At 56.6% G+C, this 22,625-nt stretch overlaps 8 protein-coding genes across 8 annotated transcripts; 4 read left to right on the top strand and 4 right to left on the bottom strand.

The window, feature by feature from the left end:
• Positions 1-194: 194 nt before the first annotated feature.
• Positions 195-1,827, bottom strand: VDAG_00727 (C-type cyclin; the record flags this gene model as incomplete). Its single annotated transcript, XM_009652104.1, has 3 exons — positions 195-1,109; positions 1,232-1,439; positions 1,502-1,827. 3 exons carry the CDS (start codon positions 1,825-1,827, stop codon positions 195-197), a joined length of 1,449 nt encoding a protein of 482 aa, XP_009650399.1.
• A 490-nt stretch (positions 1,828-2,317) lies between these two features.
• VDAG_00726 (uncharacterized protein) lies at positions 2,318-3,005 on the bottom strand. The gene is made up of 2 exons (XM_009652103.1): positions 2,668-3,005; positions 2,318-2,599 (listed from the first exon to the last, which is right to left on the bottom strand). Exon 1 carries the CDS (start codon positions 2,873-2,875, stop codon positions 2,702-2,704), a length of 174 nt encoding a protein of 57 aa, XP_009650398.1. The 5' UTR covers positions 2,876-3,005; the 3' UTR covers positions 2,318-2,599; positions 2,668-2,701.
• An 809-nt stretch (positions 3,006-3,814) lies between these two features.
• Positions 3,815-4,822, top strand: VDAG_00725 (palmitoyl-protein thioesterase; the record flags this gene model as incomplete). Its single annotated transcript, XM_009652102.1, has 1 exon — positions 3,815-4,822. The coding sequence occupies one exon, from the start codon at positions 3,815-3,817 to the stop codon at positions 4,820-4,822; it is 1,008 nt and encodes a 335-aa protein (XP_009650397.1).
• Positions 4,823-5,064: 242 nt separating this feature from the next.
• VDAG_00724 (uncharacterized protein) lies at positions 5,065-6,397 on the bottom strand (the record flags this gene model as incomplete). The annotated part of the gene is made up of 3 exons (XM_009652101.1): positions 5,065-5,718; positions 5,830-6,261; positions 6,332-6,397. The coding sequence occupies 3 exons, from the start codon at positions 6,395-6,397 to the stop codon at positions 5,065-5,067; spliced, it is 1,152 nt and encodes a 383-aa protein (XP_009650396.1).
• Positions 6,398-8,677: 2,280 nt separating this feature from the next.
• Positions 8,678-10,276, top strand: VDAG_00723 (uncharacterized protein; the record flags this gene model as incomplete). Its single annotated transcript, XM_009652100.1, has 2 exons — positions 8,678-10,180; positions 10,244-10,276. 2 exons carry the CDS (start codon positions 8,678-8,680, stop codon positions 10,274-10,276), a joined length of 1,536 nt encoding a protein of 511 aa, XP_009650395.1.
• A 1,419-nt stretch (positions 10,277-11,695) lies between these two features.
• VDAG_00722 (uncharacterized protein) lies at positions 11,696-12,181 on the top strand. The gene has a single exon (XM_009652099.1). It carries the CDS (start codon positions 11,822-11,824, stop codon positions 12,047-12,049), a length of 228 nt encoding a protein of 75 aa, XP_009650394.1. The 5' UTR covers positions 11,696-11,821; the 3' UTR covers positions 12,050-12,181.
• Positions 12,182-12,628: 447 nt separating this feature from the next.
• Positions 12,629-16,481, bottom strand: VDAG_00721 (uncharacterized protein; the record flags this gene model as incomplete). Its single annotated transcript, XM_009652098.1, has 2 exons — positions 16,429-16,481; positions 12,629-16,210 (listed from the first exon to the last, which is right to left on the bottom strand). The coding sequence occupies exon 2, from the start codon at positions 16,169-16,171 to the stop codon at positions 12,629-12,631; it is 3,543 nt and encodes a 1,180-aa protein (XP_009650393.1). The 5' UTR covers positions 16,172-16,210; positions 16,429-16,481.
• Positions 16,482-17,214: 733 nt separating this feature from the next.
• VDAG_00720 (uncharacterized protein) lies at positions 17,215-22,362 on the top strand (the record flags this gene model as incomplete). Its single annotated transcript, XM_009652097.1, has 5 exons — positions 17,215-17,549; positions 17,671-19,689; positions 19,747-21,206; positions 21,261-22,021; positions 22,093-22,362. The coding sequence occupies 5 exons, from the start codon at positions 17,215-17,217 to the stop codon at positions 22,360-22,362; spliced, it is 4,845 nt and encodes a 1,614-aa protein (XP_009650392.1).
• Positions 22,363-22,625: the final 263 nt, after the last annotated feature.

Here is a 22,625-nt window from a genome sequence, read left to right as displayed (position 1 = left end):
CACGGCTAACTGGCCATCAGCTTCAGGATCAAAGCGTCAAGTGACCGGGGTAAGAACAAGCAAATGATACAATCGTTTTCAAATTGAGTGGCCGAGTTGACTCTCTGGGTATCAAGCCCCCCTGAACGCCCGTCCAAACGCCAAAATAAGTGCCACATAGGATCGCGAATATACTCTCCAGACCCATGGCCTCATCAGTAGAACCGCGGTCCTCCCTTTCGACGATCACGGTTGTTGTTCCGCGAGTAGGGACCGCCACGACCACCGTCGTGTCTCCTTTCGCGATGCTGTTGTTGATGGTGCTGCTGCTGCTGCTGCTGGCGCTCAGCCTCGGGAATCGCCTCGACCCGGTCGATTTCAACATCGTCATACTCTTCGTGCAAGTACGAGTCCACAGCCTTCTTCTCGACCTTGGCCTGATCCATGTCGAAAACGAAGCGCATCGTGCCCTCGGTGCCGCGTGTGCTGCGCTTGACGGGAGGGTTGCTCCCCGGCGCCGAGCCCGTCGTGGCGGGCGAGCCGGGAGTGAAACTCGGGGTGAAGCTGGGGGTAATGGCGGGCGTGAAACCAGGCTGTGGCTCGTCCACCTTGCATTGCTCACACCAGACGAGGTAGCGGCTGACCTTGCGGCCCCTGTCGGCGCCATTCTCCTTGGTGCCCGTGTCCACTTCCGCCATGACCTTTCTCTTGATGTCGAAAAAGTGCTGCTCTTCGTACAGCGAGCCCACCTTTGTCGATTTGGGGTGCTGGGTGTAGAGGTCGAGGAGATCCAGCATCGTTTCGACAATGTCGGCGCGGGTAGTGTGCCAGTCGGACGGCTGGACCTTTTGCACCGCATCAATGTGTGCCCCTGTGACGAGCGCCGTGAGCTCAGTCACGGCCAGGGCCATTGTCCAGGTGGTCTGCTTGATCGGCGCAAAGGTCTTGTGTAGGTCGATGCCCATGTCGTACGTTGTCGCAAAAAACGCCTTTGTCGCCGAGGGGCCCAGGATCGTCTTGATCGCCTTGACAAAGTACTTTTGCGCGTACCGACTGCGAAAGTCGAAGCCGATCGTCTCCAGGATCAGACGCTCTAGTCCTATCACTATCTTGGACGGTTGTTCGAACATCTGGAGAAGGGCGGGGGGTGTGGTCAGCAGGCACGTCCAAAATAGAAGCGACTCCGAGGCGGTGCTTCACATGGGGTCATGGAGAAACGCCAAGAGCACCCCCCTAAACACCACACGCATACCTTGTCGTCCTGTGTGGTTGTGAACTCGGCATTCTTAATGTTGTACGCAGCACACAAGATCTCTTTTGATTTTTTGATGGTGTCCTCAACCTTGCAGGCTAAGAATAGGGAAGCGAGGGCGGCATCCTGGTAGTTGTACTCGGCATCCCTATGGCAGAGACGGAAAAGGTGGAAATAGAAGCACGCCGTATCGAAGGTGCGCACTGGCCTGCGCCGCATGTGTCAGGAAACTGTTTGCCAATCTGGACACGATTCTTCATGGGATCCTACAGGTGAAGGTACTCGCGGACATTGTCCAGCAGCTGCACGCCCTGCAGCCGGTACGTGTCTTCTCTGGCCGGTTCGCAGCCGTGCTCTTTCAACATACGCTGCAGCTTCTGTTCGAGGGTGAATAGACATGCGACCTGGACGTGACCAGGGTGCGGACCCTTGGGGGGTTCGGTATGATCGAGAGCGACGACGCCTTCGGGGATAGGTGGTTGAGGAGGTAGCTTGTCGGCATCTTTGGCGGTAGTCTGCGCCTGAGGGCCATTCGGAGCCATGCTGGGCAAGGCTATGGTAGCTTGACGCGTGTTGTATCGGCCGCGGTCGAGCATAGAGTGGCGCATACAAATTTGACTACGCTGTCGGGATTGTCGCGAGAAGGATGCGAAGATGTGAGGAGCGAAGACTCTCCCAGATATTGATGCAGTCCCTTGACTTGCCACTCGGCCGCTGTAGAACCGAGGGTCAGGACCTGAACTGGCCGCTGGTGGAATCCTTTCAGAGGTAACGCAGGGGGGGGGGGGGTAGCTAAGGATGTGTCGTGCTGGCGAGGTGAGGAAGTTGAGTATTGCCGACTTGTTGAAATAAAAGCCCGGCACAAGGCAAGGCTGGAGCTGGAGCTGTCGCGACTGAACGATGACAAAGTTGCAGGAGCATCTGCATCTCAGTGGAAAGGCTCCATGTGGAGAGCACATCACCTCATTGGCCAATCACATTCCCCAAGCTCCACCTGCTCCCTGGGCGCTCACTTCTATCATCCACGAAGTCATCTCGACAGTCTTGACAATCACGACATAACAGTGCATGGAAAGCAGTCATGTTGTTTGATCAAAAATTTGGTTGATTGTATGTCTTCACAGAAGACGACAGTGAAGCCGTAAATGATCTGGATTGCGAGCAAATAAAAAACATGGCTGTCAGGCCTTCACCCCCTCCTTTACTCCGTGCGATGCCCCCTAATTGTACATGCATCTCCTCATCGTGATAACCAGATGGTACGCCACGAATGACCGCGAAGTCCTCTTTACTGGTCCGGAATCGAGCTGGAGAACTCAGTGTGCTTATGCTGATCCGAAGCAAGCATCACTTCGTCATTGTACCGGGCTGAGAGAACCTTGGTCAACCATCATGCTCTGCAGTCGACGATCAATGGAATGCCAGGACGTACATACCATGGTGACATGATCTTGTGGTCGGCCTCTGCACCTACTGGCTGGCCTCGACCAGATCGAGAGCGGCATCCTCGAATGCGTCACGCGGAATAACGGGGACATCAGGCGCCGCGGTGTTCGGAGGCAGAGTGGGCAGATTTAAAGGGAGATACGGACGGGCCAGGACCACGGCCGGGAGGATGGCAACGAGAAGAGTAGCGAAGTGCATGTTGATTGTCCTGAGGGGGAGAAAAAAAATCCGTTGATCGTTGCTGATCTTTCTTGCTGATCGAACAGTGGCTGATGAAGTCTTGATATCGTAATGGTCAAGCAAAAGCAGTCATGTTATCGCAGGGCATGGGTTGCCAAGAAAAAGGGTGGACGGCCTCCCATACTTATGGTGAGGTGAGTCTCTCGCCTCGCAGAAGGGGGCCGCCTGAATCGGCACCTGATGCCGTGCGTGCGGGCGCGCTCACCAGTTCAGCGTCGATGGCTTCTGACGTGGTAGTCGTCTGAACTGTGAAACGATGCTTCCATGGTGGATGTTGCAGCATCCGTTTCAGGAGCCACGAAGGGTTCGCCGCGGCTTCGACCCTGCAGGCCAAAAACGGGACGTTTCCCTGACCATGGTGCGAAGATCAGCAGATCGCGTTAGCATCTCCGGACTTGGCTACGCTATGCGAAGCGGACATCGTGAAGCAGACGTCCAAGGTGGGAAGAACGATGCCAATTCTGACGAACGTGGGATGCACCATGGCACGCCCGCATGGACATTTCCATCTCGAGTCGAGGTAAGGTGACTACGTACGTACATGTACGTATAGAGTTGGGGTAAAGGGCCGTGCATACCGCGTTCCCATTCCTGCGAGTCCCACTGTTTCGCCGGGCTACGTGCCGGTGCTTGTGGCCGACATGCCGCGAGTGGAGCCTGGAGGAAGCGGACCATCATATCGCCGATGCCAAGCGCCTTGTCCTGGACGCGGCCAATGGGAAGCTCGGCTTGCCACAGCGAAGCTTGGCTTGCCACAGCTCGAAGTTGCCTGCCTGCCTGCCTGCTTGGCTTCCTATCCAGGGCCGTTGGCTTGCGTCACCTTGGTCTTGAACACAGCATGATCATCAACATCACCCACAAGGACTCTGCTGTCCACACTTACTACGCGCCACCACGATGAAGTCGATTCTTCCCTACAGCCTGCTTGCCCTGGGTCGCCTGGTCACGGCATCCAAGCAGAGCCCTGCAGCTGTCGCCGTCGCTGCCGCCGATGTCGACGATGACACGCCTCTTCCCCTCATCATCTGGCATGGCCTAGGCGATTCGTTCGACGGTGAGGGCATCCAGCAGGTCGCTGAGCTGGCCGATGCCGCCTTCCCCGGCATCTATGTTCACATCGTCAAGGTTGGCGCCGACCCCAACGCTGACCGTTCGGCTACCTTCTTTGGCAACGTCTCGACCCAGCTCGAGCAGGTCTGCGCCGACATCGCCGCCGACCCCATCCTCTCCTCGGCCCCGGCCGTCGACGCCATCGGCTTCTCCCAGGGCGGCCAGTTCCTTCGCGGCTACGTCGAGCGCTGCAACGCGCCCCCCGTCCGCTCCCTCATCACCTACGGCAGCCAGCACAACGGCATCGTCAGCTTCCGTGCCTGCAAGGACGGCGACCTCCTCTGCAAGGGCGCCATGGCCCTGCTGCGCTTCAACCAGTGGTCCTCCTTTGTCCAGAACCGCCTCGTCCCCGCCCAGTACTACCGCGACCCGGCCCCCGCCGAGTATGAAAAGTACATCGAGTCGTCCAACTTTCTCGCCGACATCAACAACGAGCGCGCCACCAAGAACGACGCCTACGCCGAGAACGTCGCCCGCCTCGTCAACTTTGTCATGATCATGTTCGAGCACGACACGACCGTCATCCCCAAGGAGACGTCGTGGTTCGAGGAGGTCAACGGCACCGAGAGCCTGCCGCTGCGCGCGCGCAAGCTGTACACCGAGGACTGGATCGGCCTGCGCGCCCTCGACCGCAAGGGCGGCCTCAAGTTCAGGAAGGTGCCCGGCGAACACATGCAGTTCACCAACGAGCAACTCAACGCCACGATGCACGAGTTCCTCGGCCCGGCTTCCAAGAAGTTTGCCGCCGAGGCGCCCGAGCTGCCTCTGGAAGACGCGTGGTCTCAGGAGCTGTAATGATGAGACGATGTGTCACGAGTGATAGCATACGAAGATTGGATGAATTTTGCTTTTTTAGGGTTTAGGTTTTGGGTGAATTGAACATTGTATTCTGCCACGTCTCTGCTCTCTACATTGCTTGTGACCGAGACAAAAGCCCCCTTACAAAAAAAAAGGACCAACTCCATACGCCTGCATTCATGCATGGTACATACACAAGTCCACCGCCCAGCGCTCTTACTTTTGTTGTCTCCTATGCTTTAGTTCTCGAGCGCCGCCTTGGCCTTGGCCTTCTGCTTCTTCAGCTTCTCCTTGCGCTCCGCAATCTGCGCGTCGAGCTTGCCGTCGTCCGCCTCGGGCACCGCCTCCGCGGTCTCCTTCTTGGACTTCTTGCCGCCGGCCGCCTGGCCGTCCTCGCCGGCCGCGAGGGCCGACTTGCGCTTCTTGCCGACGTTGGCCTTCTGCGCCTCGAGGGCGGCCTGCTTCTCGGCCTCGGTCGCGTCGGCGACGACGTCCTTGTCGTCGATGAAGAGCTCGTCCGCAGCCCAGATGGGCAGCGCCACCGTCTCGGGGCCCTTGATGTAGATGCCGCGCACGTTCTTCCACTTCTGCGGCACGAAGCGCTCGACGAGGCCGGCCGTCAGGGCGTTGACATTGTCGGCCACCTGCTGCGCCGTCATGGCGGCCGTGCCAATCTTGACGGCCGTGTTGGTCGACGGCGTCAGGCTGACGTACGCCGCGCTCAGCGCCTTCTCGACCTGCTCGGCAATGTAGGCCGGCGTGCCGGGGTTGACGTTGGCCTCCGACGTCTTGGGCCGCGCCGCCTTCTTGCCGTCGGCCGCGGGCTTCTTCCCCTGCACGGCGACGGGGATGGGGCGCTTGGCGGTGGACTTGTAGAAGGTCTTGCCGAGGGCCTGCGCGCGCGGGGGGCCGTTAGCGTTCCTGTGCTGGCGGGACATTCTCCTACCATGTAGGTTTTGCCGTCGCACGGCGTGCGGCAAAGCGAAGGGGGGAGCCTCGCTTACCTTGGGCAGCCTCGTGACGATGCGCTCGTCGCCGAGGAAAATGTCGTGCTCGGCGTAGAGCTTCCGTTGCGCCTCGTACTGGGAGAACTTCTTCTGCAGGTGGTTGATGTCGATGACGCGGGTGATGCGCTTGCGCAGGGCCGCGGGGAAGGCCTCGTCGTCGACGGCGTCCTTGTAGGCGCGCTGGGGCGAGGCGACGATGAGGCAGATGGTCGAGTCCTCGGCGTGCAAGCTGTGCGGCACGGGCACGCGGCCGGGCTTGAGCTTGTTCGTGTCGGCAATGTGGCGCTTCGTCGTCAGCGTCAGCCAGATGGGCGTCTGGGCGGCCACATCGTCCTCGTCCTCGAGGAGCTTCTTCTTGTCCGAGTTCTGCGCCGACTCGGTCGCTGACTTTTGAATGTGGGCGAGGAGAGCCTTGGAGGCCTTGAGGGTCTGCACCATTCACGTTAGACACTGGGTACGTTGGCTGGTGGAGGACATCGCGGTGAGGGTCTTAATGTACCTGCTCAGGGTCAATGGTGACGGCAGAGGTCTGCGACCGCGTCGCGATTTCCTTGGTAGCGGCCATTGTGTCGATTTGGAGTTGAACGGAGTCGGTGACTTGGAAGGTGCCCGTCCAAATAGGTGGTGGTTGGATATGGCGGGGACTTTTCTTCGCAAAAGCTTCGTTCAGTCGTCCAGATTTTTTTCCGGCAGGGGTCTTGGACTGCCGATAAGGTAGTAGATCGGGCCCGATAAGTGCACGGTCCACTTTTGGTCGCTTGACCGACAGTGGTTCTCGGTGGAGATCTTGACCGAAGCAGACATCACCAATGACCTAGCATGGAGTTGTTGGTGTTGAGGTGGTCCAGACTTTGTGTTATGTGTCTTTGGTGTGCATGGAAATAGTTATGCCTCTACTGTCTCCTTACTTGCTTTTCGCAATTCCATTCCGACACGAGAACACGATCCCGTTGCGCGGCCTCTATCCCATGCAGCGCCCTTGCGTGAATTGGCGTTGGCCGGTCCTTTTTCTTTGGCCACGCAAGGTCCATCGTGTCCAAATTCCTTCCTGCTTTCTGATCAGTCACATGGCCGTGTCATCACGCCCCAGAACCGCCCTGCCCAACCTTGCGTCTCACTCGTTCAGAGTGCAAGCTGCAAGTTAGGACGCGGCGCACGGAGCGGGCCAGCGAACCACTGGCAGCAACGCCGCTGACAGCACTCATCCGCCATTGGGCATCCAAAGACAGAGGCAGGTTAGATCAGCAGGAAGAGGGGGCACGAGCAGGCCTCAGATGCGTTCGGCGAGGAGTCGCGTTCTGGAGACAGGGACGCCCAGAAGTGGCATAGCGGAGTGCCCATGCAGGCTGGGGGGAGGGTCATTTTGATTTTCACATTTTCGGGGGGGCAGAAAGCCTTCACACAAGGGAAAGCAAGCGTCATGACATTGGTTGGCCCGCGACGATTCGTTACTGCGCCAGCCCGCCGTTCCTGGCTGGGCCAGTGGGGGGAGGCAAGACGTGATGGGATCATATGAGACCGACCAGGCTTCATCCCAGAGGGAGGGGACGTCAGTGAGCACATCTAGACACGCCTGAGGGAGAAGAAGGGGAAAGGTCAGATTTGCACACGACCAGACACACATCTGACAGCCGACTGTGGAAATTATCGGTTGTGCAAATCAGCAGCGGCGCAACGAGACAAGACAGGACTGGCCTGCCGCTGCTTTGGGGGGGGGGGAGACGGGCATAAAATATGTTGCGGCTAATTAGCTTCTGTCTGGGTTGGGACTTGGCCGCGGAGAGTGAAGCGAGAAGCAAATCCATGGAGAGGAAAAAGGCACCTGCTTGACATGGAAGGCGCGCACTGGTAGAGCGGAGTAGGAGCGTGTTGGTGGAGACGTGTATTTGGGAGGCTGGCACTCTGGGGGGGGGACCGGCCGCTGGAGGGGTATGGCGGGCATTTGTCGACGCGCCGCCGTGCTTGACGGAGCATCGACGATGGCGCCGGCGAAAATTGGGAAGCGAAACTGAGGGATGCAGTTACAGACTATTGGGAGCAACTTCGACACCGTTTCTTTCACTTGAGGCTCAATATCTAGAGGGCTATGAGGCTATGAGGAAGGAGGGAGGAGGGAGGGTAGATATTGAATCCACTTTCTGGCTTGTGGCTCGTAGCTCGTAGCTCGTAGCTTGTTGCTCGTGCTCGTGGCTCCGTGGACGTGACAACCCACCGACGTCACGCCTGGAGACCCCTGTAAGAGGTGCCCTGAGAATGCTCGATCCAGGCGTTGGATGCCCTGGAGAAGATCTCGTTACAGCGCACTTACAGCGCACCCCAGCCCGATCCAGCGCGTCTCGACGGACGTGTCAGTGCCCACCTTTAAACGCCAACGCGATGCGGCCGCGTCTCAGACCGCAGCAGCAGAACACGACCACGAACCGTGACGCTCCTCTCTCATCCGGCCCCCCCAAGGCTAGGCCCAGATCAAAAAGGCCCAGTCCCGCACCACCACATTCGCCTGGCCTCTTTCCACCCGACCTGCAACCACTTCTTGAAGAAACACGAGCAGAAACCAATAACCCCTCCTTTCCTTGGAAACTCAATAGTCCTCGTCCGGTCACAGAAACCTCGAATCTTCCCTCGACTACTCAAAGTTCCTGCATATCGAATCCCATCGACTGGTCACCGCACCAACACTTACACGACTGGGCAACACGCGAGCCACGTCCACGTCTGATATTGAGCCTCCACACGCGAAGACGCGCTATATCACGACACTTTCAGAGGGAATCACGTCGAGATTCCCTCCGCCAATCTTCTACAACACCCTACACCATTCACACATCGACTGGTCGCGTCCACAATGAACTCGTCGCCGCCTCGGAGAACCATCGAGCCTGTGCTCCCTGTCGCCGGCGTCAAGCGTCCTGCACCAACCCTTCTGCCACCGTTCGAGCCTCTTTCCTCCTCACCAGGCTTCCCTCGGCCGCTTAAGAGGCAGGCACGAGACGCCTCCGTTGGAGGTGCCGGTGCTCACCTCAAGTATCCCACGCCTGTGCCCACGTCCAGCACCGGCATCCTCTCGTCCTCGCCGCCGCGTGTCGCCCGCTGTCCGAGCATTGCACGTCCCGGCTCCTCCTCTGCCGAACGTGCCCCTCTCGCCTCTGTTCCCTCGATCGAGCTCAACGACAATGGCGAGACGCTCCTCATGGGCCGCTCCAGCAACTCTTCCCACTACCAGCTCTCCGACAACCGTCTCGTGTCACGCGTGCACGTCAAGGCCCGCTACGTGCCTGCCGCCTCGCCTCTACACCCCAACAAGATTGAGATTGTGTGCAATGGCTGGAACGGACTGAAGCTGCACTGCCAGGGCCGCACGTGGGAGCTCCTCAAGGGAGACTCGTTTACATCGGAGACGGAGGGCACCGAGATCATGGTGGACGTGCACGATGCTCGCCTCATGATCCAATGGCCCAAGAAGGACCTCCGCGATGCCCTCGGCAATCTCTCCGACTCGTCTTGGGAGGACTCGCCGCGTCCCCAGGCCCGCGGCGTTGCCGCTCTTCAGTCGAGCCCGATTCGCCGCGCGCCGCGTATCGAGACACCCGAGTCTCCTACACCGGCCACCACCAACACATCCTCGCAGCGCCTCCAGTCTCTGCTGCCCGCGAGCGCGAGCGACGAAATCCGGATCTTCGAGGACTTCAGCGCCGAGGATGACTTGCCCAAGCACGGCGAGCCTGGTCCGGACGTTGGCCAGAGCTTCATGACCGAGGTGACCAACTCGTTCTCGTCCGACCTCAGCGACCCTGACGATGACGAGAACCCCGATGAGGAGAACGACCCCGTTGTCCACTCGTTCGGTCCCTTTGGCGCCAACATCTCCAATCGTCTCGCCTCGATCACCACATGCTCTCCCAAGCCCACGACGCCCAAGCGCGCGCCGCGGCCACACCAGCTTCCTCTCGCCTCGTCCCCCATCCTCGCCAAGGTGAAGGAGGAGGAGGTCGAGCCGTCTCCCAAGCGCGAGCCCTCGCCTGCACCAGCGATCGAGAACCCCACGGTCAAGAACCACGTCGTCAACCAGCTCGCCTTCTCCCGTCTCTCGTCCACGCCCCTGTCTGCCATTATGAACGCGCTGCCCGCCGAGGAGAAGCGTGGCCTCACGAAGAGCACGCTGCGTTCCATCATCGAGGGCACCGTCTGCATTGGCGTCATCTCGCGCCAGGGCAAGGATGCCGCCGGCCAAGCCCTCGAGAGCGAGTACTACTACATGCCCGAGGGTGACGACGACGAGCAGCGGAGGCTCGCCGTCACCGATGGCCTGCGCAAGCCGAGTCTGCGGGCGTGCAGGAAACAGCACAAGGTACGTTCCGTTTACCCCTTATACCTGGCTTCTAATGCACACGATGTCTAACCATGGAAATAGCAATACTACTGGAAGCGCCCCCGAACTCCGTGATCGCTTATACCTTGTCTACACCTCGACCTCTTCCCGTGTCTATACTTTTTCTTGGCCCGCTATCCCCTTGTCACATAGCTGCATAGCGAACGGCGTCTTGTCTTGTTTTGTAGTCGGAGCCCCAGATGGGGTTATTATTTTCTTCCCCTATCGTCATGAAGGTCCTAATGACCTTGTCATCTGTATAGGTCCGGGTGGTCTTTACCTGTCCTTCTTGGTTTGTTTTGGTGTCGGTGTCGGGGAGGAAGGAAGTATACCCCCGTCATGTCATGGCCAGCGAGGCTGGCGTCGGAGGCTGGACGGAAGGAAGCATGGGATGGAGTATGGAGGGCAAGCCCGTGTATTAGATAGCGAGTTGGTGTCTGACGTTGACTCGGGTGAATTGAAGTGTTCAACGGCAAGTACTCAAGCCTCCATGTGACATGTCAATTATAGAGAGAGCTTTGTTCGGGGCATCGAGATCCCCGGATGACCTGTGCACACCACCAACACCAAGACATGACGTTGAACCTCCGCGCTCACACCCGATGCAACCACACGAGCGGAGCGTCCTGTCGCGCGTTCCATCCCACCACCAAATTGTGACAAATGCACTGCAAAGGCTCGCCGCCAGCATCAGCCAGCATCTTCCAGCCTGCCTGCCTGCCAGCCCGAGGTGAACATGCTGGTACAGCCCCATCACACGACAGAGAGGCAACGCTACCCCGAATGCGGGCAACTGCATCGTACCATGCCCCCATCCCCCGCACCACATCTCACCACTGCCAGTCATCGGAACCGTCAGGGTCACGACACCTGAATGTCAAGCGTCGTACCGTTTCCTGCCTTTCCCTCTCGTAGGCCCCCGAGACCCTCTCACCTCCGGGACCTGCTAGCCTGTAAAGTACCCGGGGGCACGGATGGCTGCTCAGTGTTCAGCTACCTAGGTACCTTAACCTGGTGAGTAAGGTAGGCACCTTAGGCACCTAGGTACACAAGACAGGCAGAGTTACCGGGCCATTCGCACGCATTCCTCCAGCACCCCCTCAGTCCTGCAGTGTCAGGCAACGCGGGCTGTCAGGCAACCAGCCCGCGTTGCCTCTACCGAAGGTCCGACCCCGCAACAGCATGCCTAGACCCAAGCCACGCGAGAAGGAGGGGGAAAGGACCCCGAGTGTGCTCACCTCATTCTGCACCGCATGTCAGTCTAGGGTCTCGCGATCGGCAGCACGCCGGGGCGGGCGGCAACGAACGCGCCCCAGCGGGTACCTAGGTAAGGTAGGCAGGAGAAGGAGCGAAACGCCCCCCGATCGGAGACGTGGGCAGGTGCAACCCGTGATATGGCGGGGGAGGCAGTCCTACGCTTAGGTATATGAAGGAGGCAACATCCCCATTAGGCAGGCACATCTTGACAATGAACACAAATCCTACCAACATCTGTACCTACCTACACAAACATCACCTACAAGAATCACCTACATCATCCACACATACCCAAGTCATATACACCCGCAACCGGGACAGAACAGACACCACCTACCATTGGAACCAAAAACCGCGACAAACATGTCGGCACCAACCTCCCTCAACACCACCGTCCCCGTCGCGCAGAGCCAGCAGTCGCCCCACGCCGCCGCCGAGGCCGCCCGCGCCATGGAGCACACAAACAGCTGGACGCCGCCTGCCTTTGAGCGCCGCCAGAGCTGGAAGCAGGAGGACCAGAAGCGCGAGCTGCAGATGAGCCACATCAACGAGCGCGTCAAGACGGGGCCCGGCTTCACGGAGCGGACGTAATTCTGTTTCCGCCCATTGTTGACCATTTGTATATTCCCTGCATCAGACCGAGGGCGAGCGGGACTGCGAGACTGGAAAAAAAATGGAGATCCAGGGTCTGGTCAGGAATCCGGCGTTCATGGCGTGGTATGGCCTCGAGCAACACAAGACTGTCACTATGCAGGTAGCTCCAGGAGGCACAGCATCTCGATTCGAGTAACAGATCCAAAAATTGATTCAAAATGATTCCTACCCTATCCTATGCTGCCTGCCTGCCTAGATGCGCTGTTGTGGCCATAGCCAAAAGAGTGAGAGCGAGAACGCCGAGTAGATGATGGTGCGTCGCTTGGCGAGCCCCTAATCATACAGGTTGATGAAGGGTGACACTAGCCCAACTTCGATGCAAACCATAAAGCAGTTCGAATCAGAAAATAAATAGCGGTGTCATGCCGCATCAAAACGGTCCCAGTCTCAGTCGTGTGGTATCAGAAAAAGATTTGCAAACCAATCCTGCCCAGTGCCATGTAGCAAAAATAAAGGAAGAAAACAAAACAATGAAATAGATCGAGTCTCGTTCACGGTCCATGCCTTTGAACGGCTTCAGAGACGACCCCCTGGGCCCTTCCCGTCAGCACCGCCTGTTCTGAAGTACTGGCCAACGGTGCCGAAAGCATACGAGATGCCTCCGACCCACGCGGCACCCAACAGCACCTTCTTGGTCTTGCCGGCCCTCTTTGGCTCCTCGTCTGCTGCAAACCCGCTGGCAGCAGGGCCCGCGCCTGATGCGCCGTAGCCTCCTCGGTAAGGCGGGGGTGGCTTCTGGTCCACCTCGGCACTGTCATCTTCAAAGTTCACGAACCCTGTCGGGCTCGCCGAGTATGAGTGTGGGGTGACGGGCTGGCTGCCCATCATGTCAATGGGGTTCACCCTTGGGGGCTGGTATCTCGTGGCCTGTTCCGTAGTCGAATGGGTGCTGATCGTCCCTTGCTGGGCGTTGCGGACCTTGCGAAATACAAGGACGTCTCCGTTCCCAGAGACGATCTCGTACCCCTGCGCCTGAAGTGGTGCCAGGTGCGGGAAGAACTTGACGGGATTGGACAGACGCATCATTGCCTCCGGTGGTGTCAGTGGGACAGAGCTGTCTATGGCAAGCGACGACGTCTCAGCAGTGCTAATGGAATTGGTCGTCGGATCGAAGGCCAAAATCTTGTAGTATGATGGCTCAGGAGCCGCCTCCTTGGCAGGCTCAGCTGCCTTGGAGGCTGCCTTGGCCTGTGTTGCGGCAGCTGAGACAGCGTCGCTCACTGTTCCATAGGTTCTGACAAAAGTAGGACCAGTAGCCTTGCCGCCGCATTCCTGCAGATAGCTGAGCTCTAGTCCTTGAGGCTCTGTAGAGTATGGATCTGCGAGTGTGCGCAGTCGATCGGCCCGCTTCTGGCTGTCAAGGAGAGACGACCCACGGTTCAACGCTGGCTCGATTTTGTGCAGAGCTGGAGTGAACACTTGGGGTTCTATGGTAGACTCAAGCTTGGGAAAACTCTCGTCAAAGGATGCAATATCCTCATCGCCTTGCTCCGGCTCCCGCGTGCCATTCTCGAGCTTCTTTTGATATTCCATTGCGGCAGCATTTTGCCCAAGCATCGCGCTCCAAGAGACGGCGAAATCCTCAGGGAAGTCCTTCACATAGTTGCCGGTGACGTTTTGGGTCGCGTCACTCGAGTCCTGCGACTTTATCTTGGACTGCTTGAGGGTGGTCTTGGCTGCCTTGTTCGCATTCTCCCATTCCAGACCATGGCGTGAATTGTCTCTTTCCAGTGATTCCGTGTCCAGGGCAACGCGCTTCTTTTGAGTTGCACTCGCAGACTGCAATGACTTGGCACGCACATCGCTTGCGCGCAGCAGATCAAGATCCTCTGCCTTGCCGTCGGGCTCATTGTAACGGAAAGCTCCGTAGTTGAATGGATCTTCTGTTACAGCGGAATTGTTTTGCTGCGCTGGAGGTTTGCCATCGGGCTCATTGTGCTGGAATGGCTCGGAGTAGTCGGAGAGGTCCTTGTACCGCTTGCTGTCTTCTTCGGGGTCCATAGGAGGTTGCCCGTTGGGCTCGTTCCAGCGGACTGGCTTGTATTGGTCGAGATCGTTATATTCCTTGCTGGCTTCCTCTGGAGTAATGGCGGGCTTGCCGTCAGGTTCGTTGTGAGCAAAAGGCCTGTCATATTGGTCCAAGTCATCATACTGCTTACTCGCTTCTTCACGGCTCATGGATGGCTTGCCATCTGGCTCGTTCCACAGAATTGGCTGATAACTGTCGACGTCATCGTATTGTTTGCTGGCCTCTTCAGCGGTCATTGCTGGTCTGCCGTCGGGCTCGTTCCACCGAACAGGCTGATAAGCATTCAAGTCCGCGTACCGCTTCGACAGTTCCTCTGGGGTAAGGGGAAGGTTTCCGTCGGGCTCGTTCCACTGAACCGGTCCATACTGATCAAGGTCTCGATACTTCTTCGAGCGCTCTTCAGCTGACATGGGGAGCTTGCCGTTCGGTTCGTTCCACATGATGGGCTGACCATATGCGTCCAAGTCTGTGTAGTGCTTAGATCGCTCCTCAACAGTTGGTGGCAATTGGCCATTGGGCTCGTTCCACATGACAGGCCCGTAGCTGTCGAGATCGGCGTAGAATTTCGACTGCTCTTCGGCACTCAGCGGAAGTTTTCCGTTGGGTTCATTCCAATAGACGGGACCATACTTGTGCAGGTCATCGTACTGCTTAGAAAGTTCTTCGGATGTTGGTGGCAGTTTGCCATTGGGCTCGTTAAACAGCACGGGCTGATATTGGTCGAGGTCGGTGTACTGCTTCGAGACCTCTTCAGCCGAAGGAGGGAGTTTACCATCTGGTTCATTGAATCGTATTGGGCCGTATTCGCCCAGGTCCGTGTATTCCTTTGAAAGCTCCTCGGGGGTGGGCGGGAGTTTCCCGTTGGGTTCGTTGAATCGCACAGCATGGTAGTTATCCAGATCTGTGTACTGCTTTGAGAGCTCTTCTTGGGTGGGCGGAAGCTTCCCATTGGGTTCGTTGAACCGCACAGCACGATACCCGTTCAGATCTGTGTACTGTTTGGAGAGCTCTTCTTGGGTGAGCGGCGGCTTCCCATCAGGCTCATTGAATCGCACGGGACGGTAGTCATCAAGATCCGTGTATTGCTTGGAAAGCTCCTCGGGGGTGAGCGGGGGCTTTCCGTGGGGTTCATTGAAATGCACGGCACGGTACGCGTTAAGATCCGTGTATTGCTTGGAAAGCTCTTCCTGTGTGGGCGGCAATTTCCCACTTGGCTCGTTGTAACGCATAGGCTGATAAGTGTCCAGGTCGGAATATTGTTTAGATACTTCATCTGCAGAGGGTGGAAGGTTGCCATTCGGCTCGTTAAAGCTGATAGGGTGGTATTTGTCCAGATCTGAGTAATGTTTCGACTTCTCTTCGGAAGATGGCGGGGCCTCCTGATTGGGTTCCCTCCATGCGACAGGGACGTACTTGTGAAGGTCGTTATACTTTTGAGTGCCCTCGGTCGGCGCAGGTGCCGAGGACGCGGAGTTGTGGACATCAACGGGGCCGTATTTGTGGAGATCGTTGTATTTCGGCTCGACATCGTGAGCGGTATCCACCTGATCAACGAGCGGTTTATATTTGTGGAGATCGTCGTACTTCTGCGCTGTACTGGCGTTGGCTGGGGCAGAACTGCTCAGGACGGGCTTGTACTCGTTGAGATCGGAGTACTTGTTGGACCTCAGCTGAACGGTAACCCATGGTTGATCGTCAATCTCGACCTGGCGGTATTTACGCAGCTCCTGGGCCGATGGTGGGCCATCCGAATGCACTGGTGTGCTGAGGAAACTAGCCTTCAGGGCTTTGGCGAGGGTCGTGTTGCGTTCAGTGTACGTAGGGATCCTACGATTGGTGATGGGGTCAATTGGAGCGTAGGGACTTGTCAATGATGGTGTCGGATCGTTGCCAGACCCTCGACTTGTGAGGTGGGTGCGGACCTGTCCGCGGTGTAATAAGGCTGTCAGGGCACGGGTGGTGGATGTAGATGAGGCACTTTGGAGAAGCTTGGCTCGAGCCGAGGCAGAGGTTGCAGTTGTCGTCAACATGGTGAAGACGAGCTACGGCAGTCTATATCATGCTAATAACTGAGAGAAGAAGAAGTGAGCAGACACGAACTCTGTTTAAACCTCTGGAAAGAGTCGGGGAGCATGCGACATTTGTTCTCTCTGAGGCCTGGTACAAGTGCGGAGAAATCAGGAATGACGAAGGTGGCAGCCCGTGCTTTACATGGGTGATTCAAGGCACGCAAAGGCCAGGGTGCGGTAGATAGACCAGGGTCGAGTGTGAAAGTGAGACGACTTACATGGGGATGTGGGAAGATCACCGGCGCTCGTGTGATGATGGATGCGAGAGCATGAAGGAATGATTAGAAGGTGAGAAAGATTGAAATACCAGGTCAAGTACTGGAGAAGTAAAGACAAAGGAAACCAGCTGTTGCTTCCTTCTTCGGCTCAACGAGCTCGAGGTCAGGCGCTTTGGGGGCGCGCGCACCTGGGGAAGTGGCCGAATGGAGGTGCCTGCCTGCGAGCCGGATGAGGTCGGGCGAATGCGAGGCCTCATTGCCGCCATTGCCCGCGATAAGACACGCTAATCGGAGATTCGGCCAATGGGCGACGTGGGCGGAGGCTCAGCCAACGCGGGGTAATGATCCACTTGCCTCCTACCATGTGAAACCCACCATGCGAGCCAATCATCGCGGGCTCGCCTAGCTTAGCCCACCTTGGGCGTGAGAAGTGTCATCACGTGTCTCAGTTTGCTCAGTGCCCCACCATGACAGCATCGGTCAGTCAGTTCCTACCTCGAGGCTGATGGAGGGGCTACTCCAAAATCTGATCGGCCTGAGTCAACTGCTGAGCACGCCAAACGGGCACTCGCCTCAAACCGGAAGGAAAAAAAGACCTCGCGCCGACGAGACCCATGATAGCTGACGCCGCTCTTTTTTTTCATCCTTCTGTTTGCGAAGCTTTTCATTGTCGCGCAACTCCGAAGCGCTCGTTAGGTCAAGTCGGTGCCGACTCTTCCCCCGCCCGCCGCCTCGTTTCGACACTCCCCCCATCGTGGCGCGCCATCGCCCGCACCTTTGCCCCCCATGTCACGAGCTCAAGGAAGAAGCTCTCGATTTCCTGGCGCCAGTGCCTTTTCCAGCAGCTCCCATCCGGGTACGTCAGGGTTCGGCGGCTTCTCGTCAACCCAGGCCGGCAGCGGTCTCTCCTACCTGACCGAGCCTCCCGATTTCTCCTCCATCTCTGATGCGAATGTTGGTGTCGCCTTCAAGAACTTGCTCAAGAAAGATGCCACAACCAAGACAAAAGCTCTGGAGGAGCTCGTGGCATACGTGAGAGCGCACCCTCACGAGCAGCATGGAGGGCCCGAAGAGGCGATTCTGGAAGCTTGGGTGCGTCCCCCTGGAGCCTGCGAACTTGTGTGCGAGCAGCTAGTAATGTATATAATAGGTTCAAGTGTACCCTCGTATCTCAATAGACAATGCCCGACGGGCGCGCGAGCTCTCACATACCCTGCAATTCGAACTCATGAAGTCTGCGAGAAAGCGCATGGAGAAACGGGTGCCGAAAGTGGTTGGCACCTGGCTCGCAGGCACGACAGACAAGGATCGTGCAGTCGCAAACGCGGCCAGCCAAGGCCTCTCGTCCTTGCTGACCAACATCGACAAGGTCCTCGCTTTCTGGAAGAAGTGCCAGCACCAGATCCTCACGTACTCGGCCGAAGCGATACGAGAAACGAAAGATACCCTTAGCGACGAACGATCGACGACGGCCGATGATGCGGAGGCGAAATACTTTCGTGTCGTAAACTCTAGTCTGTCGTTGGTTCTTGAACTATTACAGAAGCTGGAGCAAGCCGATCTTGACGCCGAGGCGGACTCCTACGACATCTTTTTCTCGGAGGACGTGGTATGGAAGAGTGCGACCTTTGCCGACTCAGCGGTCAGGAAGGTCGCCTGCGAACTTCTATGGACCTGTTTGGAGAAGAGACACGATTCTGTCGCATCACAAGTGTCAAGACTGAAGAAGATCTTTGTCACAGAAGGACTCAAGAGCAACCAGACCGGCTCTGCTGTTGAGTATGTGAGGGTTCTAACCCGCTTGACGCAAAAGTTCCCCGAAGTTTGGTCATCGAGCAGCGACAAGAAGACGCCCATCTCTCGTCTACAGATTTTCTTGGAAAAGGGGTCGCAAGGTAGCTCGGTCAAGTTCTGGGGCTACCTGGAGCAATTGCTCGCAGTCCTTCCGACCGAACAGCTGACTCACGAATCCGCGTCCGACATTCTAGGGTCGTTGAGAGTCGGTATTGCGAGTCGTGGAGAACCTCGGATCAACGCGCCATCAGCATGGACATGCTACGTTCGCGCTGCGCGGCACTTTCTCACCTTGTTGCCGCCCGATGGCCCTCAGTCTCAGTTCCTTCTTGACCATATTTTCCCTCTCATCAGCCACTACCTGAAACCCACGACGGAAACGACGGGATGGGATGTGGGAGGCAAACCAGGTACCCCGGTTCTCGTGGAAGCATTCGGCATCACCGTAGACCGTCACCTTGAGGGGGCTCAAACAGAGATTGCAGATGCATGGCAGCGGCTATCCTCCGAATTATGTTCCAAGATATCCAGCTCCCTTCCAGAGGTGTCGAAAGACTACGAAAAGTCACAAGATGCCGTTGCCCAAGAGGGCGACCGGTGGTTCTTACTTGTTGGTCAAATTCACGCCAAAATACCTGCCGCGCACCAGAAAGCGCAGGTCCTGGACGGTCCATCCAAGGATATCGTGTTTCGCGCCATCGAATTGCTGGCCAACAGAAATCTCAAGCCGTATGGCGCTGCGAGCGTGCTGCACAGTGTCGGCCGACATGCTTCCTTCATTTGGGAAGACAAATTCGTTTTGACAGCATTCGAGAAATTCCTACTTGAGCAGGGCCGTGACCACATGGACTTAATCCTTGCCTCACGGTCGCGTAAAGACCTCGTTGCCTGTGTTTCAGGCTTGGGAGCTTCACAAAACCAACACGCAGCATTCTCCACGATCTGGAAGACTTGGGTAGATACCCTTATCCTTCAGCAAGAGAAGCCTGCAGCACTCGAAGCTATCGGAAGTTTGGCAACGTCACAAAGTGGAATCACGTTTGCCTCGTCTCATGCAGGCTACCAGGACTTGTTGGCAGCCAAAGCGTCTCAATCCTTGCAAGGTTCTACCGATGCGTGGTCATTCCTAGAGGAGGCTTTCAGCAAAGAAACTGTCACTGATCGTGTATCGGAAAGCATTGTTCAAGAGGCACTCACACTTCTCGGCCGAGACAAACAACACACCGACAACGCTGTACGAGCCCTCGAGATGATTGCCAGCCGCAACCCTGCGCAACTTTCACGGGATGATACGACGCACATGGTTCTCATTACATCTTTGCTTGGCCTAGCTGAATTGGACGATTCTACCATCTCGTCCCGCGCCAACACATTGCGATCTCTCATCGACAAGCCGTCAGGCGGGAAGCAAGCTGCAGTGGCAATCATACGCAGAAACTTGGAGGATGCGAATCACCAATCACTTGGGTAGGTTGTATTCTATGTCTATGGTCCGAAAAAATATTTATCACTGACTGATAATAGTATCGAAACACTATGTGACCAAGCTATCCAAGCCGCCGAGGGCGGCGATGTCGCTATCAAAGATCTACTCCCAAACACTACTGTATGGATGCAAGAGTTGCGACCATTCCTCCAAAGCGACGTAGATCCTTCACTGGCAATCACGAGCAATATTGCAGGAGCTCAATTCCTGGTCCAGCCTGAGGACTCTGATGAGCAGAAGCGCATACGAAGAGATCGGGAAGGACGCTCCATTCCGGCTCGCATGGCGCTCTACACTGCTCAGCTTCTGGCGTCCCAGATTAATCTTCAGGGGTTGCTGGAGAAGTCCGATGCCAAGATTCTTTTGCTTCTTGCAGTTTCAATTCAACTGACCTCGGATCAAATCACGTTGCAGGATACTCACAAACTATGGGCCAGTCTAGCATACAAGGATTCTTTGCCGTCAGCGGAAAGCCTAGTCTCGACTTCGCGAACCGCAATCAACGAGCTTGCAGAGAAGGCGACTGGATGGAGTCATGAAACGAGTGCAGGAACCACAGAATTGGTCAACGGCTTGGTTGAATTGATGGCCACAAAGACAAGAGACCTTACGCCGTTGGGTCTCTACAACGCCAGAGCCCTGAATGACCTTATCGGGACTCTGACAGATCATCATGGCCCACCCTCATCGGTCGATGATGTGCTTGTCAAATTTGACGCGGTGAAGGCGTCACCTACGACTATTCTCGGCGCTGTTGCTCTCTTAGACGGATTTGGGGAGGTGCTGCAGTCGTCGAAGCTAGTCAATACGCTTTGCAACCGCCTGATCAGCGACGCAGCAGGACTTTCAGCCCAATCCGAGAAGACCTTGCCCACGCTTGTGCTCCTCAACACCTGCACCCGAGTATTTGGTGTCGGAGAGATACCCGTCGCTAACAATCGATTGGTATTTGCAATCCGTCAAATCACCTCTTGGCTAGACGATCCGGTTGGCTTAACCCCAGCTTTGTCGACGGAGATTTGTCGAGCGTTGCACATGCTGCTTCCCAGCATAAAGGACGTATATGGACCGCACTGGGAGCGCACGATTGAGTTCTGCACGACGCTCTGGTCTAAGGCTGCATCTGATGATCTAGAGGACGCCATTCCTTACATCCATGCGTCTCTGAGGCTGATGAATACCCTCGAGTCTATCTCTGAGCCTAACGATGACCTGGTGGACGCCATTCAGGAAGCCGCAGAGAACAAATCGCGTGCCCTCTTGACGCTTCTTGAGATGCCGAGGGAGAAGAGCACGCAGCCTCTAGAGATTATTGACGGCCTCATCTGCCGCCAGGTTGAGAAGATCCCACTGAAGCATGTTGCCGACCTCTCAGACCTCTATGGTCTCGTGTCTTCCGAGTCGCGCGACATTCAAACTGCTGCCTTCAGCGTGCTTCACCGGTCATTGCCAGCCAAACAAGAACAGCTGTCGATTGATGTTCTTTTGGAGAAGTCTGGTATGTTATATTACTATCTTGAAGATGGTTGATCGGTACTAATAATCGTCACAGACGCGCGTCTACCTGATGAACTGCTCTCTCTGTTGCTAGAGGCGCCGACCCTGGAAAAGTATTCAGACGAGGTTCTCGCCCAGTTTCCCACCGCAATACGGTCTTACCTCCTCACATGGTGCCTCGTCTTCGACGCCTACAGCACCGCATCTCTCAAGGTTCGAAACGACTATACTGAGCACTTGAAGACCGAAAATTACGTCGGCCCTCTGATGGAGTTTACGTTTGACGTTCTCGGCCACTCTGCCGCTCACGCCTTAAATCTCGATCGCGAGGGACTCACAATCGAGCAGATCAGATCCTACGACCTCAAGGTTGCCGATTCAGAGCCTGAGGAAAAGAATCTGCACTGGCTCCTTGTTCACCTGTATTATTTGACTTTGAAGTATATACCTGGTCTTTTCAGGGCCTGGTACATAGAGTGCCGCTCGAAGCAGACCAAGATTGCAGTGGAGGCGTGGATGATCAAATACTTCTCACCTTTGATCATCTCGGAGGTCCTCGACGAAGTTGCCGTCTGGGCGTCGTCGCAAGAAGCACCGGCTGCAGATGAGAACGAATTGGTCGTCAAGGTAAGCCCGACGGCCAAGGAAATCACAGCTGGATACGAAGTCGACGAGTCACTGGCGTCCATCGCCATTCGAGTCCCGGCGGGCTACCCTCTTGAAGGCGTCAACGTCGTCGGACTCAACAGAGTTGCGGTCAATGAGCGCAAGTGGCAGAGCTGGTTGATGACGACTCAGGGTGTCATTACTTTCTCGGTAAGTTTTCTTCGCCCCTTGCATCACGATCCCGCGCTCTGGAGAATAGCACGTTACTGACACCCCGGCAGAACGGCAGCATCATTGACGGCCTCACCACCTTCCGTCGCAACATTGTCGGCGCCCTCAAGGGTCAGAGCGAGTGCGCCATTTGCTACTCCATCATCTCAACGGATAAGAAGATGCCGGATAAGAAATGTTCGACCTGCAAAAACCTCTTCCACCGAACCTGCTTGTACAAGTGGTTCCAGAGCAGCAACCAGAACACATGCCCTCTGTGTCGTAACCCGATCGACTATCTTGGCTCGGATGTGAAGACGAGGAGGGCAGCAGCTGCGTAAAGTAATGAGTATCACAGCCTAAGAGCCTGAGACACAACAAACAAAACAAGACGCAAGGGTTGACCCATTAAAGGTCAGAGGCCAAGCAATTGGGTACTTCGTGCTGGAGCGGTCCTGAAGAACCAGTCTATAGAGTTGCAGCTGTCATTGCATGGGCGTGGTGGTATGAAGCATTCGAAGAATAGACACTAACTGTATTATCACCGAGATTCTGGCTGTGTTGAGACTCCAACGATTGATAATGGCACATGCTACGCAGGTCG

Source organism: Verticillium dahliae, genomic scaffold (assembly GCF_000150675.1).
Source record: "Verticillium dahliae VdLs.17 supercont1.1 genomic scaffold, whole genome shotgun sequence".
NCBI classification, from domain to species: domain Eukaryota; kingdom Fungi; phylum Ascomycota; class Sordariomycetes; order Glomerellales; family Plectosphaerellaceae; genus Verticillium; species Verticillium dahliae.
Note: the sequence above shows the minus strand (reverse complement) of the source record. Positions and strands in the feature narration are given on the sequence as shown.